General features: G+C 43.5%; 1 protein-coding gene across 1 annotated transcript; it reads right to left on the minus strand.

The window, feature by feature from the left end:
* Window positions 1-177: 177 nt before the first annotated feature.
* On the minus strand, window positions 178-16,530 carry LOC128625263 (myosin heavy chain, fast skeletal muscle). The gene is made up of 40 exons (XM_053653459.1): window positions 16,465-16,530; window positions 15,842-16,054; window positions 15,596-15,739; window positions 15,345-15,501; window positions 15,217-15,244; window positions 15,003-15,114; window positions 14,374-14,466; window positions 14,208-14,271; window positions 13,606-13,704; window positions 13,404-13,507; window positions 13,173-13,311; window positions 12,957-13,075; window positions 12,719-12,868; window positions 12,467-12,637; window positions 12,060-12,366; window positions 11,828-11,895; window positions 11,209-11,296; window positions 10,976-11,093; window positions 10,715-10,838; window positions 10,371-10,507; window positions 10,023-10,278; window positions 9,692-9,934; window positions 9,431-9,607; window positions 9,196-9,341; window positions 4,124-4,214; window positions 3,650-4,039; window positions 3,429-3,555; window positions 3,234-3,352; window positions 2,924-3,120; window positions 2,645-2,828; window positions 2,389-2,554; window positions 2,181-2,305; window positions 1,788-2,096; window positions 1,495-1,698; window positions 1,272-1,397; window positions 1,017-1,187; window positions 829-933; window positions 650-745; window positions 412-543; window positions 178-285 (listed from the first exon to the last, which is right to left on the minus strand). Exons 2-40 carry the CDS (start codon window positions 16,040-16,042, stop codon window positions 271-273), a joined length of 5,802 nt encoding a protein of 1,933 aa, XP_053509434.1. The 5' UTR covers window positions 16,043-16,054; window positions 16,465-16,530; the 3' UTR covers window positions 178-270.
* Window positions 16,531-16,982: the final 452 nt, after the last annotated feature.

Here is a 16,982-nt window from a genome sequence, read left to right on the forward strand (position 1 = left end):
TGCAAACTCCTATAACTATCTGTGTGAATGTAGGTGGTTCATACTTTGAGTGATATGTGAAAGACGGCAATTGTCTAATAATTTTCATTGTATACGGGTTAAAGTATCATTCCCTAACCTGGCTTTTCAGTGTTGCTTCTGTGCTGCTTATTTTCACAAAAAGACTCAAAGTCAGTGTTACAGTTGCATGATTTATTTGATAGAAAATTTAAGACATCACAAGTCAGTCATATTTTATGCTTGCTTGTTGGTGTCTGCTTGGTCTGCTCCTCATTCTTCTTTGCTCTTTGGGAAGTATAAATGAATACAATTAGAGGAAATTGTTTAAGCCATTAAAGGAAGGTTTTTTTTCTAAATAAAAGAGCATGTTAGAAATTATAAAGATTTTTTTTAAAGATGACATTGCCTCACCTTTCCAGCATCTCTGCTCTTGGCTCTCAGCTTGTTGACCTGGGACTCAGCAATGTCAGCACGCTCCTGAGCTTCCTCCATCTCATGCTGCACTTTCCTGTACCTGGACAGGTGAGTGTTGGCCTGCTCCTCCTGTGATTGGCAAGCAATATCCAATTTAGTGTTGTTAAATTAAGTAAAATACCGGCATGTTTGTCATTGTTATGCATTACATGAATGATCAGTGTAGGTTACTTACAGCTTCCTCAGCCTGCCTCTTGTAGGCCTTCACTTTCAGCTGCAGTTTGTCCACCAGATCCTGCAGTCTATTCACATTCTTCTTGTCCTCCTCAGTCTGTAAAGATCGGTGGTTATTAAGGTTTTGCTTGTTTAAATTGTGCTTCATATATGCTTCATATTGCCAAATATATTTTGTACCTGGTAGGTGAGCTCCTTCACTCTCCTCTCATATTTGCGGACTCCTTTAACGGCTTCAGCACCACGTCTCTGCTCAGCTTCGACCTCACTCTCCAGTTCACGCACCTAGAGCAGACATTTCATTTGTAGAAAACCTTCTAATAAAATGATTTGCTAGTTGTACCCCATGTTTAAGGATTGCAATATACCCTAGATTCCAGTTTCTGGAGCTGCTTCTTTCCACCCTTCATGGCAAGGTTCTCAGCCTCATCCAGACGGTGCTGCAGATCTTTGACTGTAACTTCAAGGTTCTTCTTCATCCTCTCAAGGTGAGCACTGGTGTCCTGCTCTTTCTTCAGCTCCTCTGCCATCATGGCAGCCTAGTGTTTGACCATGTCATGAATTTAGTTTTCAGGTTAACTGTAAATCACAGTGGTATCGTTTCTATTAAGTGAAACACTCACATCTGTGATAGCCTTCTTCGCCTTCTCTTCAGCATTTCTGGCCTCCTGGATGGTGTCATCCACCTCACCTTGGACCTGCACCAGATCAGCCTCAAGTTTCTTCTTGGTGTTGATCAGGCTGGTATTCTGTCAAAAAGGGTAACAAGATGAAATTAGGTGGTTTTTGTCACAAAATATCAAAGAAACAGCAAAGAGCAACATCGGAACAGCTAGTAGATCCTACCTGAGAGTGCAGCAGCGCCACACGCTCACTGGCATCAACCAGCTCCTGTTCAGCCACTTTGCGGCCTCTCTCTGTCTGCTCCAGTGCAGCTCTAAGTTCCTCAATCTCTGCCAGCATCAGGTTATTCCTGCGCTCCACCATAGCAACCTGTTCTTTCATGTCTTCCTGACCTCTGACAGCTTCATCAAGGTGCAGTTGTGCATCCTGATGTGAAAGTGGATATTACTTTAACTAGAACTGTCATATTAAAGAATTGTAAATTTAAGTTGTGAATAAAAAAACTCCAGGCAGACCTTGAGCTGTCCTTGGACATTTCTGAGCTGTTTCTGTGCCTCAGCAGCCTGGCGGTTGGCATGGCTCAGCTGAATCTCCATCTCATTGAGATCTCCCTCCATCTTCTTTTTGACCCTCAAAGCATCATTCCTGCTCCTAACTTCAGAGTCCAGAGTAGTCTGCATGGACTCAATCACCCTCTGGCTGTTTCTCTTGATCTGCTCCATCTCCTCATCCTTCTCAGCCAGTTTCCTGTCAATCTCACTCTTAACCTGGTTGAGCTCAAGCTGGACACGAAGGATCTTGGACTCTTCATGTTCAAGTGTACCCTTAGGAAATATGTTGAATGTTGAACAACATAATGCATATCAAGTTTTATTTCATTTTTGCTTTTTGCAGTTATGCATCGTTACCTCAGCTTCTTCAAGAGCAGTCTGGATTTCTGATTTCTCAGTTTCCACTGTCTTCTTTGCCTTCTCCAGCTCATGGATGGTCTTTCCAGTCTCACCAATCTGTTCAGTCAGGTCAGAGATCTCCTCTGCAGAAGCGAGAGAATTTCTGTTAGTTTGCTTTCATTTTAAGGGTACTACTATTTTACATGTGAATTTCTGTTTAACATACGCTGGAGATTCTTGTTCTCCCTTTTCAGAGTCTCCAGGTGGTCAAGAGCTTCCTCATATGAGTTCTTCATCTTAAAGAGCTCAGTGCTGAGAGCGCGAGCCTCTTTCTGAGCCCCCTCCAGTTCAGCCTGGCCTTCCTCATACTTCTGTTTCCATTCTGCCAAGACCTAAATGTCGCATTAAATAGGATCATGTAAACTTTATGGTTGTACCAGTTTAATAACTTGTGTATTTTTGGTCAAGTAACAGATGTTCACCTTGTCAAAGTTCCTCTGCTTCTTGTCAAGATTAGCAGCCACGGCATTGGCTCTCTCAACGTCAATCATGAGGTCCTCCACTTCACCTTGCAGTCTCTGCTTGGTCTTCTCCAGAGAAGCACACTTGGAGTTCACAGCTTCAATGGATTCCTCTGCCTCTTGTAGACGCTGAGCAAGCTTTTTCCTATGGGGGGGTGAATCAGCAATATGTTGTATATTTGGCTATGATGCGTATTATTTGTTTAGACACAACTGTTTTTCACTGTGGTATGAATTTACTTGGCCTCCTCAAGCTCCTCGGTACGCTGAATGGCATCAGTCTCATATTTGGTTCTCCACTGAGCCACCTCACTGTTGGCCTTGGACATCGCACGCTGAAGCTCAGCCTTGGCCTCCTGCTCTTCCTCAAACTGCTCTCTGAGCAGATCGCAGTCATGTCTGGCCGATTGGACAGCATGGGCCAGGGCGTTCTTGGCCTAAAGATAAGTTTTTATTTTCAGTTCACTCATTCATACGGATTGTTTTAAGCACACTACCACATGTACATTAATGGACTGGACAGATTTGTTTAATTAGTTTCATTATTTACCTTCACTTCCTCCTCGGTGACTCTCTTGAGTTCTTCAATCTGCTGAGTGTAAGCTTGTTTTCCTCTTGTAAGCTGGGACACAAGTGCATCTTTCTCTTCCAGTTGCCGGCCAAGTTCACCTGTCACCAACAACAGTGGCGTTAGCTTTGTGTTAGACATCAATATTTTGGTTATATATTAAGTTGAAATACTCACCATTTTCAGTCTGAAGTCGTGCTTTCTGTGTGTTAACATCATTCAGTTGGCGGACATTCTCATCGTTCTTGGTCTTGAGTTCACTCAGTTGGTCCTCAAGAGTGCGGCACATCTTTTCTAGGTTACCCTAAAGCATAATAGGAAAAAAGTTTCATAGTAATTTATTTCAGTATTCTTCAGCTAATAAGTCAGGTACTAGAAGTGAAAGTCCAATTTGATACCTTTGCTTTGGCAACAGCCTCCATGTTACTGGAGAGGTCATCTATCTCCATTTTGTATTCACTCTTTTCCTTCTCCAGCTTCTGTTTGACACGCTGAAGGTTGTCGATCTGTTCTCCAAGCTCAGCAACGCTGTCAGCTTGTTTCTTGCGGAGTGCAGCAGCTGTGGCTTCATGCTGCAGAGTGGACTCTTCCAGATCACGACGCAGTTTCTGGAACTCCGCCTCGCGCTTCTTGTTCATCTCGATCTGAGCAGCGGTGGCACCTCCAGCTTCCTCAAGCCTCTCACTGATCTCCTCAAGTTCCCTGGAGAGATCAGCTCTCTGCTTCTCAACTTTAGCACGAGCTGCACGCTCAGCCTCAATTTCCTCCTCCAGCTCTTCAATGCGAGCCTAAGGTGGAAAAGTTTTACTTGTCTAAATGAATGGCCTTGCTTGCAGAGCTTACTGTCAACCTGTTTCAGAACTCATTTTTACCTGGAGTTCTTTGATCTTCTTCTGAAGTTGAGCTCCCAGTGACTGTTCATCTTCAATCTTGCTCAGAAGTTGACTTATTTCAAAGTCCTTCCTGTTTTGTTGAAACAGGAAAAACAAACACGATGTAAACATGTTATCATCTGGGTTATGCATGCAACCCTGTTACCTGAGAAGGAAACAAGACGTTGCGTTTAGTATAACAGTATGGGAGCACCCTTGCGCGCGTGCCCGGTATCTGAAGCTTGTGTAAAATCATGCCTCTCCTTATAGGCCTGCCATGATCAGGTGACATGGCAATTAAGAGTGTTGCATGATATATATAAGGCACCTGTGAACCACGCCACCAGCCTCTATTATCTGAAGTGAAGACGCAATTCACAGGCCTACCCTGGTATGACAAAGCTATGCAATGTCTCGTTCCCTTCTCAGGGAACAGGGTTACATGCGTAACCCAGACGGTCCCTTTCAACGGGAACTTCGACGTTGCGTTTAGCATAACAGTTTGGGAAGCGAATACCAACTCCATCATACCGAGGGTACGGCCTGTTCAAAAAGACCCAAGCCCGAGGGCCACTGCAAGACACTCAAGCCCGGGGTGGAATGAATATCCAGGCTGTAATAACGAATGAATGTGTGTGGCGTAGACCACCCTGCAGCTGCATACCTGTAAGGATACCCCTTTGGACAAAACCTTCGAGGAGGCAACCACCCTAGTGGAATGAGCCCTTATGCTCAGAGGCGTAGCGAGACTGCGCGCCTCGTAATCAATAGAGATTGCTTCCACTATCCAATTAGAGATGCGCTGCTTTGACACAGCATCAACTCTTCTGTCGCTGCCAAAGCAGACCAGCAGCTGCTCCGACTTACCCCACTGGCTGGAGCGGGGGACGTAAGTACAGAGAGCCCTTACTGGACACAGCAGGTGCATCCTCTCTTGTTCCAGTCTGAAGAACGGAGGAGGGCAGAAAGCCTGCAACACCACAGGGTGGGCAGCCGAAGTAGGTGCCTTAGGGATATAATCCGGCCTAGGATACTGGAAGGCCTTGGCTAATCCAGGGGCAAAGTCAAGGCAAGAAGGGGCAACAGAGAGAGCTTGTAGATCTCCCACTTGCTTGAGAGATGTCGGGGCCAGCAGAAGAGCTACCTTTAGAGTCAGAAGCTTCTCAGAGGCTGACTCTAAGGGCTCAAATGGGGCCGATGACAGACCTTCCAAGACCACAGAAAGGTCCCAGGAAGGTATGCGTGGCCTGCAGATGGGCCTCAGCCGCCTGACACCACGCATGAACCTCGAAGTTAGAGGATGTTGCCCCACAGAGGCTCCATCAACAGGGGCGTGGCTGACCGAAACGTCGACCACGTAAAACCTGATTGTAGAAGGAGCCAACCCTGCTGTGTAACGTTCTTGTAAGAACTCCAGGACTGTAGCTATTGCGCAGTTCACTGGATCTAGCTGACGTTCCTCACATCACAAGACAAAAAGCCGCCACTTGAGCGCATACAGTTTCCTTGTGGATGGTGCTCTAGTGTTTAACATGGTCTCTACAACCTCAGTTGTGAGACCAGAATCTATGAACTGGTGCCCCTCAGGGGCCAGACCCACAGTTTCCATAGTCCTGGCTGAGGGTGATAAATCAGCCCTCCGGCTTGAGACAGTAGATCCCTGCAGATGGGAATCTCCCAAGGAGTACCGTCAAGCAGGGAAATGATCTCACAGAACCATATTCGAGCTGGCCAATAAGGTGCTACTAGCAGCAGATGTAGATGGTCTTGGCGAACTTTCACTAGAACTTGTGGGAGCAGAGCGATCAGGGGAAAAGCATATAGACGTGATCTCAGCCACGTGTGCACCATGACGTCCAGCCCCAATGGCGCAGGAGGAGTGAGGGCAAACCACAGTGGGCAGTGTGTTGTCGCCTCGGAGGCGAACACATCCTCTTCCGCTTGTCCGAACCTCCGCCATATGGACTCCACCACTGGTAGCCCCTGCCTCGACAGGATTTCTGCCCCCACATTCCGGCTGCCTGGAATGTACATTGCGCTCACTGACAAGAACTTTCCCTCTGCCCAGAGAAGGATTAGTTGCACCTGCCTGAACAGGGGGCGTGAATGTAACCCTCTCTGGTGGTTGATATATGAGACCACCACTGTGTTGTCTGACACAACTAACACATGGTGACCTCTCAACTGAGGAAGAAAGAATTTCAGTGCTAGGAATACGGCCTGTATCTCTAGGCGATTTATGTACCACGCCAGATGAGGGCTGCTCCAAAGACCGTGAGCTGGACAGCCATCTAAGACTGCACCCCAGCCTGTGAGGGAGGCATCTGTCATTACTGTCTTGCGATAAGGAGACGCCCCTAGAGTGTGACCCGAGGCTAGAAACTGTGGACACCTCCAAATACTCAGAGCACGTAGGCATTGCCGCGTGACCCTATTTACTGTAAGAGGTTTCATCCTCTGATGAAACCCCTGACTTTTCAGCCACCACTGAAACGGTCTCATGTGCAATAGGCCCAACGGTATGACGTTGGCTGCTGCTAGCATAAGGCTCAACAGTCTCTTGTAGAGACTGGAGGTGATGCCTAGACGCAGCTTTAGCTTGCTCAAAGTTTATAGGATTGATCCTACGCGTGTTGGGGATAGAAACGCCCTCATCGTAGTAGAATCCCATATAAACCCTAGAAAAGTTGTCCTCTGCACTGGAGAAACCATACTTTTCTTGAGGTTCAACTTGAGCCCCAACCTCCTCATGTGGGCGAGAACAACATCTCGATGTTGAAGAACCAGTTCCCTAGTTTGTACTTGAATAAACCAGTCGTCCAGGTAGTTTAGTACACGGATGCCCTGGAGCCGCAAGGGAGCCAGAGCCGCATCCATGCACTTTGTGAAGGTGCGAGGGGATAAAGCTAGCCTGGAGAGAAGAACCCAAAATTGGTATGCCTTGTCTCCAAATGCAAACCTAAGGAACTTACTGTGACTTGCATATGCATATGCATCTTTCAGATCTATCATCACAAACCAGTCCTCAAACTGATTCTGTGGCACGATAAGTTTGAGCGTCAGCATCTTGAACCTGTATGTCCGAAGAGTACGGTTCAGATGACGCAGATCTAAAATTGGCCGCATACTCCCATCTTTTTTGCGGACCATGAAATAACATCTGTGAAAACCTCCCTCCCTTAGGCAATGGGGTACATGTTCTATGGCCCCTTTGTCCAAAAGGAAACTTACTTCCTGCGCTAACATTGGGCTCTGCTTTGTGCTGACAACTGTGGTGAGCACACCTCTGAACCGGGGGGGGGTCAAGCTCTGAACTGGACCCGGTAACCCTTTTCTATGGTAGACAGACCCCATGGAGACACATTTGGCAGTAGTTTCCACGCTGCCAGATGGTCTTTCAGTGATGTTAGCTTTTCCACATTCTGTTGGAGAGAAAGCATCAGATTTCCGTCGCCCTGTGACAGCTCGCTGACCAGAGAAGGCTGAAAACGTGGGATGGCCTTGGCTAGGGCAGGCCCTACAGTAGCACTGGGGGCTATCTGCCCTAACAACCTCATGTCCCCTGATACGTCCCTCCGTGTCCCATCAGGACCGTTCCTTCTTTGCCTGATTTGCTTTTATCCTCTTTCTTAGATCAGGCCTGTTAGCAGGCTGTGGCTGCCCGGTCCCCCTGGCTCTCCACCGGAGGCCTCCCTCGCACTGATACTGGCCCGGGCTCCACTCGTGGATGCCCGGGCGAACACGACATGACGGGGTAGGAACTGGCTGAACGCCGCTGTTTGCTGTTTTGCCTCGCGAAACCTGTTGGCAATGGCATTAACTCTGCCGCCAAACAGGCCGGAAGGTCTAACAGGGGCATCCAGCAAGGAGACCTTATCTTTGTCCCCCATCCCTAAGAGGTTGAGCCATAGGTGCCTCCCCGCCACAACCAAGCTACCCATTGAACGGCTGATATAACGGGCCGTTTGTTTGGTCGCCCGGAGAGATAAATCTGTGGCACGGCGCAGCTCTGCCACTGCCTCGGGCCCAATTCCCTCCCCAGTATCGAGCTCACTCAGCAGGTCTGCTTGGTAGGCCTGCAACACTGCCATTGTATGCAGTGACCCACAAGAAAGACCCGCTGCCGCATAGGCTTTGCCCACCAACGCCAAGGTGGCCTTACATGGCTTGGAAGGTAAAGTTGGCCTCCCTAAATTACCTGCCGTTGATGGAGAGGGGTGGCTCGCAAACGCCTCCTACACCTTCGGCATCACTAAATAGCCGTGCTGCTCACTCCCTATGACGGCTGAGTAATCAGACATTGCAGGGTTATAAACCTGGCTAGTGTATGGTTTTCTGCAGATGCGCAATATCTCATCATGAACTTCTGGAAAAAAAGGGGAGTTTTCTGCGATATGAGGGAGATTTATATTTATTTCCACTGGTGAGGAAGCGCTCATCAAGCCTGCTATGAGCCACTTCCTCTTCCCCAGGCCAGTCTATATTCAACTTTTCAACTGCCCTAGTAATCACCTCAAGCAGCTCTTTATATGCTTGAGAGCTGCTCTCGGTTTTTGGTGCAATGGCACCCTCTACCGACTCCTCAGAGGCGGCGAGGGTGTTTTGGCTTTCCATAGGGGAAGGAGGAGTCGCAATGCGAGCTCTAAAGTCAGGCGGAGAGCCGGAAGACAGAGCAAGAGATAGAGCAGTGCTCGTCTCCGGCTCCTCTTCCAAATCCATACGAGATCCCCAGGACCTGGGGCTCTGAAACTCAACTCCCTCTGGACGAGAAGAGAGCGAGATGCGAGCGGAGCTGCCTAATCGTGGAATGTTCACATGCTGTCGCATGCTCCATGCCCAAAAACTTCAACAGAAAGCGTGTCCGCCTCCTCCCGTGATGAAACGGAAGCAAGCCGTAACACACTTTCTGAAATCTCTCTCGCTCATTCTTTCTTTCTCTTTTCTTCTCTTTTTAAAAGAAAAGAAAAGAGTGTCATGCTGTCATGCTAAATGCAACGTTGAAGTTCCTTTGAAAGGGAACAAGAGTTATATATTTGTTTCTAGTAAATATAATTTCTTTTACACCCACTCACTTCTTGATTTTCTCATCAGACTGCTGCTTGTCATTCTCCAGGTCCATTATGGACTCTTGAGCCAGTTTCAAGTCACCCTCAAGCTTCCTCTTGGCTCTCTCAAGGTCCATACGGAGTTTCTTCTCTTGTTCCAGAGAACCCTCAAGCTGTGTATGTGAGAGTGTTAGAGTTTCACCTGATGATCTATAACACATTTATGAAATATTTCATTAAAAATAGAACGCTAAAGTCTTACATCATCAACTTGTTGCTCAAGCTTGGTCTTTGATTTGGTCAGAGTGTTGACTTTGTCTTCCTCTGCCTGGAGATCATCCAGAGTCTGCTGGTGTGCCTCTTGGAGGGCTTTCTTCTCCTTAGTAAGCTTGGCAATGCTCTCATCCTGAGAGGCCATCTCCTCAGTGAGGTTCTTGACCTGTGAAAGAGCATTAAAATAATAAGTTGTCTGTTTAAATATTAAAAAAGTACAAAATATTCACTTCACTTAATTAATTTCAACCTTGTTCTCAGTGGCATGTTTCTCCTTTTCCACTTTGGCCAAGGTGAGCTCCAGGTCATCAATATCCTTCTTCAGCTCAGAGCACTCGTCCTCTAGTTTCCTCTTCTTGGCAGTCAGCTCAGCATTGATTTCCTCCTCATCTTCCAGTCTCTCAGTTGTGTCTTTGAGCTTGGCCTCAAGCTGGATCTTGCTCTTGATGAGCCCCTCACACCTTTCCTCAGCATCAGCAAGGTTCTCAGTTTCCTGTTATGATGATTTTTTTTTTTGTTAAAGATTATTGATGTTATCCAAATTCCAGTGAAATTTTACCAACTCTGTTTAAAATACTCACAGCTGATACTTGGAGTTGCAGGTCATTTTTCTCCTGTACCAGAGACACCATCTTCTCCTCAAGCTCTTTCTTCTTGGCCAGTGCCTTTGCCAAGTCCTCCTTCATTTTCTCAAAGTTCTCCTTCATGGCAGCCATTTCCTTCTCAGTCTCTGCAGACTTGAGAAGAGGCTTGATCTTGAAGTAAAGCTTCATCCATGGCCAGTGTTTCACATTCATGAATGAGCGGATGTTGTATTGGATGGAATAGATGGATTCTCTGGAATTTAAGATGAACACAGTCAGTATGCACCTACCTATGTTTATTTTTGTTTTGTACTTAGGTTTAATGCTTTGTTCATCTAAATATACCTCCTCTCCATCATCTTGACAAACTCCCTCCTCATGAGGTAGCCACGGCACAAAGCCTGAGTCATGGTCACCAGTGATGCCAATTTCTCATCTCGCATCTCCTCAAGGGTACCCAGCAGACCGGCTTTGAAGAACACCTGCAGGTTTGGGAAGATTGGAAAAAAATGATGATCTGAGTCTTTACCTAAGAAAATACAGCAATAGAAATACATAATGACCTGTGTTATAATTAGTACTGGGTATTGTAGAATTTAAATGGTGGCTGCTTGCTTGAGTTGCATTTTACAGGAAATGAAACTTTTCAGTACCAACATTAATACTTTTGTTCTAAAAAAACTGCACACCTTGGTGTGTCCAAACATGTACTGGGTATGATCCACATCGATAGAGCCTAAGAGTTTCTCTGAAGCTTTTTTGTTGTCAATGAACTGTCCCTCTGGGATGACACTGGCATTCAAGACTTTGTATCTGAAATAGAAACATGTATTTCAGAATACATAATGTACCCACATTTTCATTTCTTGGCCCACAACCCATGTGTAGAAGCAAAGGGTATTTTCAGGTGTTCTTCCATTACTGTAAATTATATTTGTGATTCAGATTACCTCTGTTTGAAGTCAGCATAGAGGATTCTGCTTGGGAATCCCTTTCTGCAGATTCTGATACCCTCCAGCACACCATTACACCTCAACTGGTGGATGACCAGGAAGTTCTCCATCAGACCTAGCGTGTACAGTGTAGTGGTACAATATTAATAACATGTCTTACAGTCAAAGACATTCATAGGTATGTTGTTGTGTATTTACTAGTAAAAATGTAAGAAAATAAGAATACCCACCTGGAGTCTTGGACTCATTTGGAATCAAGCAACGCACAAAGTGAGGGTGAGTGCTCCTCAAGTTGGTCATCAGCTTACCCAAGTTCTCCTGTGAGTTTTACATTCAGCAGTTTAGCAATAATAATAATAATAATAATAATAATAATAATAATAATAATAATAATAGCCTGTACACAGCTAAACTAGAGTAGAGGAAACTGAGGTAAACTAGTATACTTTCAATAATTTTAATCTTTGCATAAATTCTGAGCAAGAATGCTGAACTACATGTGGATACAAAACACACGGTCGGGAAACAAGTTTAATGTTACAGATTTTCAAACATCAAAAGGAATTGTGAGGATGGGTGGAGCTCAGACAGGAATCTAAATAATATTTTTAAGGGATTCTTAAAAATACAAGCAGAGGAATTGTAAACTCTGGTATGATGTGAAACTGATGTTTGATATTGGTTACACTCTGACAGGACTTTTGCATCTCTTATTTCAGCTTTGACAGTAAATGTCATGTATTTCATCCTGTTGCTGAGACTAAAATGTATGTAAAATGTAGAATCTGTGAGTGGAATCCATTCACTCAACCTTTTATGTTAACATAGTTTCTGTTAAATTGTTCTCACCCTGAACAGAGCAGACACAGTCTGGAAGGAACCACCCTTCTTCTTGCCTTTCTTTCCACCAGTATCAGCTGTTGACAAATAGAAATTAGTCGGTTATTGTTTTCCTTATTTTATTATACTCTTACTTTCTCAGTCCAGAAACATCTTAATTACTGAAAGTGAAAAGTCTGATTATCCGCTTATTCTGTGCTTGTATAGTGAAAATTATTAACCTTATCAATGTTAATCTTACCATCGGCAGCACCATGGGCTGCATACAGGTGGCACAACAGTTTGTTTGCTGACTTCTGGTACAGCTGCACAACAGAGTCATTCAGTGGATCCTTGTTCTTGTCCAACCAGCCAGAAATGTTGTAGTCCACAGTGCCGGCGTAGTGCACCAAGGAGAAGTGGGCCTCAGCTTTGCCTTTGGCAGGCTTTGGCTTCTGGAAGGCGTTGCATTTTCCAAGATGCTGGTCATGAAGCTTGTTCTTGAAGGACGTGTCTGTAGCCTTGGGGAACATGCACTCCTCTTCAAGGATGGAGAAGATGCCCATTGGCTGTTGGTAATATTCATTTTTATTAAAGAGTCAAATGACAAGGAAGACAGGTTGGATAGTTAGCAATTTGTTTAAACTGTACTTCATTGAAACACCTTACCTTCTCAATGAGCTCAATGCAGGCAGCCAAGTCCATACCGAAGTCAATGAACTCCCACTCAATACCTTCTTTCTTGTACTCCTCTTGTTCCAGCACGAACATGTGGTGGTTGAAAAACTGTTGCAGTTTCTCATTTGTGAAGTTAATGCAGAGCTGCTCCAAGCTGTTGAACTGTAGATCAATATATTAGACATTTCCAAATTATTGTTTAAACAAGTGGAACACTCTTCATGGAGAAAAACAAATATTTACATCAAAGATCTCAAATCCAGCGATGTCCAGCACACCAATGAAGAACTGTCTTTGTTGCTTTGTGTCCAGCATCTCATTAATTCGGATGACCATCCACAAGAACATTTTCTCATAGATGGACTTGCAGAGGGCACTGACAGCGTTGTTCACCTGAATAATGTAAAAGTTAGCTTTATTGAGGATTGTCCTATAATTTGTGATTTCTATACAAACAAAGCTTCATTCTCACAGACATTACCTGAGGTACAGTCTGGCCTTTGGTCACAAACTCATTTCCGACCTTGACTCTTGGGTAGCACAGAGCTTTCAGCATGTCAGCTGAGTTCAGGCCCAGAAGGTAGGCGATTTTATCAGCAACTGAAGTGAAAAAAAGTTGTAATAAAAATCAAGAATTTCATATATATTCTAATTTATATTTTGTCAGACTAGGCAAGTCTTGTGATTTTATTTGTACCCTCAGTGCCATCAGGCTCAGCCTGCTCCTCCCTCTGCTTCTGCTTGAACTTCATGTTTCCATGATGCATCACAGCACCGGTCAGCTTGTAGATGCTAATTTTCTCATCAGCGCTGAAGCCGAGGATGTCAATGGCCGTCTGTGTGATGAGAAGGAGAGATTAGTCATGTGTATCTTTATAATTTACACACACATTTCTTTTGTGAAATTAGAGCAAATCATTTTTCGCACATCTGTGGCAACGAACTCCTCAACATCATTGATGCTCTTGACAGTGATTTCACCCTGGCTGATCATAGGGTAGTCGTAGGGGTTGGTGGTGATGAGCAGTGCCTCTGTGTAAGGATAAAAAATAGTTGGAATTCCTACAAATTTGTTCCTTAAACTAATGTAACAGGATTATGGCAACATTACAGCTCATGAGAATTCCTACCAAGCAGCTCTGGTTTGTGTCCAGTCATGAGCTGGTAGAAAATGTGGTAGCTTCTCTCAGCAGACAGCTGGAAGGTGACTCTGGACTTTTCCAGCAGGTCTGTTGGCAAGAATTGATTTTGTTAAGCACTGTCTCATGTCATGTTTATTTTATAATATTCTTAAATCTGACCAATAATCAGATAAATGTCTTTGAACAGTTTTTCCAGGTGTGCTTGCACCTTTATGCTCTGTGTTCAGAATTATGAACTGTCAGTGATTGAACTGTTATTTCTTTTTCCTGCATTACTGACTGGAGTTTTTCATCATTTGCATTAATGTAGCTTCGTATTTTTATATTCACAACTGGAAGTTTTAGAATATATATAAGCTCTAAGCCAGTAAGTTACCAGTGGGCCTTTGGTGCCGTTTGCCTTTATCACCTTGTAATTATAGCTTCTCCATTAGTTAGTAGAATGAATTACCATAATCACTTTTCAGATAGTAGTAAAATACCACTTTCTCTTTCTTTTCTTTTTTAGTTCATTCTCATTTTGTACATCTAAAAGATTTTAAATGAATATTCCATGATATTCAGGAATCTTCATAGTTGTAAATACTTACAGGTTTCAATATCAGCTGAGGCCAGCTTGCCAGTTTGGCCAAAGTGAATTCTGATGAATTTACCCTGTAAATGAAAAATATATATTGTATGTATTTGATATATATTTTAGTCACATGGCTGCATACCGCAATCTGTGATTTATACATCCAGTATGTGTGAACTTACAAAACGAGAGGAGTTGTCATTTCTCACAGTCTTGGCATTACCATAAGCCTCCAGCAGGGGATTGGCTGCAACAATTTGGTCTTCCAGTGAACCCTAGTGATGATGGCAGGTATTTAATTGAGGATTCTGACTCCTGATTTTTATTTATATATACATATATTTGTATATATAACAGTAATAAATGAAACAATGGCAATGTTTGGTGTGACGACCCATTGCTTAAAAAAAGTAGTCTTAGGTAGAATTTGTGCAGTTTTATAAGGAAATTAACTGGTAAGTTTTTCTGAGCATCTTACAGAGCCAGCCACGGTTCTTCTGGTGACTTTAACTGTCACACATACTTCTTATTTTTGCAGCAAAATCCAGCAGCCTTCATTATGTTTTTGTCTGAAAAGTGTCTCTTACCACTTAATACGCTGGTTTCTTTACTGACATACAAACATTTTTATATTACATTTAATTTTGTGCAGGAAAACTAATGTTTGGAAATATAAAATGTTTTTTACTGACTCTATAATGTAGAAGTCATAAAATAAAAAATCTATAGCAACGTTTTTACTTAAAAAAACAAAAAGGGGCGTCTGAGACTTTTGCACAGTACTGTATATCAGTAATAATTGTTTGCTTACCTGCATTTTGCCAGGAGTAGGCTCTGCCTTCTTCTGTGTAGTCATGCCAACCATTGCGAAGTACTGAATGACACGTTTTGTGTTCACAGTCTTTCCTGCACCAGATTCTCCACTGGGGGCAGAACAGACTGTAAATTACTTTTCAATACAAGAGCATCTAGGAATGTATCTCAGTCATTTTTTTCAGAATTTTCATTTAAGAGTTTTAACTTACGTAATCAGGACTGACTGGTTCTCACGATCTAAAGGAGTAATTAGAATTCATTGTACATTTTGTATAATGCATACAACTATTTATACAGTGACAAATAGTTACAGTTAGAAATATGAGGAATATCATACCAGTGAGCATGAACTGATAGGCGTTATCAGAGATGGAGAAGATGTGAGGTGGGGCTTCAATCCTCTTTTTGCCTCTGTATCCAGCCACAACGACAGCGTCGTACACTGGGAGCCACTTGTAGGGGTTCACAGTGACGCAGAACAACCCTGAGTAGGTCTGAAGGAGAGTCAAAGTAAATTTTCATTAGTTTGTGTCACTGCGCACTCTTCTATTTCTCTTTCATTATTGAGTAATTCTTTGTTAAACTTACGTAAATCATCCATGCTGCGTAACGCTCTTTGAGGTTATACAGCACAGTAGGTTCATTGAGGTGGGTCATCATGGCCATGTCCTCAATTTTGTCATACTTTGGTGGATTCATGGGAAAGACTTCATCTTCCTTAACTGTGACAGTCTGTGAAATAACAGTGATAAAACACATTATAATGGTTGGTTATGTAGGGAAATATACTAGGATCCTGACACTACTAGATGCGTCAATTATCTTGTCACTTACTTTTTTGTCCAGAGTTTCAACGGTGGCTTTGCCACCCTCTTTACTCTTCAGTGTACCCTTGACGTACATCTCAGCTGCATCAGTCACATACACTGCAGTTTTGGCATCAAAAGGTCTGTTCTGAGCCTCAATCCTCTCCTTGTCCGGCTTCCGGAGGTAGATGGCCGCCGGGCCGAAGCATTCCATCTCGCCATCTCCCATGGTGGCAGGTTACTGTGGAGTCAAATAATATAAACATACCTTTTTTACTTAGGATGAAGCCATGTAGTTGTCTGTGTTTTAGAAATCATGAAGGGATAAATTCATCAAGTTCATGTAGGGATCATGAGCTTAACTTCAATTTTTCATTTGCTATTTCAGTAGACTCATTTCCACAGTACATCTATCTCACCCTCATCACAAATTTCCAGTGAGCTCAAATCACTGAATTAATACTGACATCAACCTTACTGTTTGAATGTCTGTATTTCTTCACAACACTTTAGCACATATCACCTCCCACAATACATTCTATTCTCTTAAAAGAAATTTCCTTTTTTTTTTTTTACACGGCCTGACAAAATACACAGTAAATAAATACACATCAATCATTTGTTTTACCATTTCGATGTTTAGAACTGTACCTTGTTTGGGGTCAGTAGGAGAAATTGGCAGATGGTAGATTGGCTGGCAGATTGTAAACACTGGAAAAAAAGGAGTAAATATCAGTTTAGACAGTGTAAACACATTGATGAAATGCAACATTTTTACAAATTAAACAGTATACAAAGATAATTCTCAAGCACATGAGACATCAGCACTGCAGTGGAGATTTCCTCACCTTGGCAGGGTGCTTGAGGTTCCTTCAGTCCTTGGGGGATCCTGTTTTATAGCAGCATTACCGTGCACTCAGCAGAATTGTCTATCTGTATATGGCCATGTAGCATTAGTGGATGCAGTGTATTTTTGCTTGATGTCACAGTATTTAGGACACGCCTTGGTGTCATACAATTGTAAATGCTGGTGTTTCTTAGAAAGAGTCCTTCAAAATATACAGTTTCTTTATTATATTAAAAACTGGTCATTTCTTGTTGTTATGCAAAGTAGAGATAACAGTAATTTTCTAGTGCAATGCATTATCAATTTAAATATTAAAATTAGC

Source organism: Ictalurus furcatus, chromosome 21, assembly GCF_023375685.1.
Source record: "Ictalurus furcatus strain D&B chromosome 21, Billie_1.0, whole genome shotgun sequence".
NCBI lineage: Eukaryota > Metazoa > Chordata > Actinopteri > Siluriformes > Ictaluridae > Ictalurus > Ictalurus furcatus.

Bases quoted from the DNA above. Each gene is read 5' to 3' on its own strand.
- LOC128625263 (XM_053653459.1), bottom strand. From the start codon at position 16,042: ATGGGAGATGGCGAGATGGAATGCTTCGGCCCGGCGGCCATCTACCTC. The intron at 14,467-15,002 runs GTAAGCAAACAA...CATCATCACTAG, and splicing joins CTACTCCTGGCAAAATGCAG to GGTTCACTGGAAGACCAAAT. The intron at 2,306-2,388 runs GTATGTTAAACA...TCGCTTCTGCAG, and splicing joins GGAGAACAAGAATCTCCAGC to AGGAGATCTCTGACCTGACT.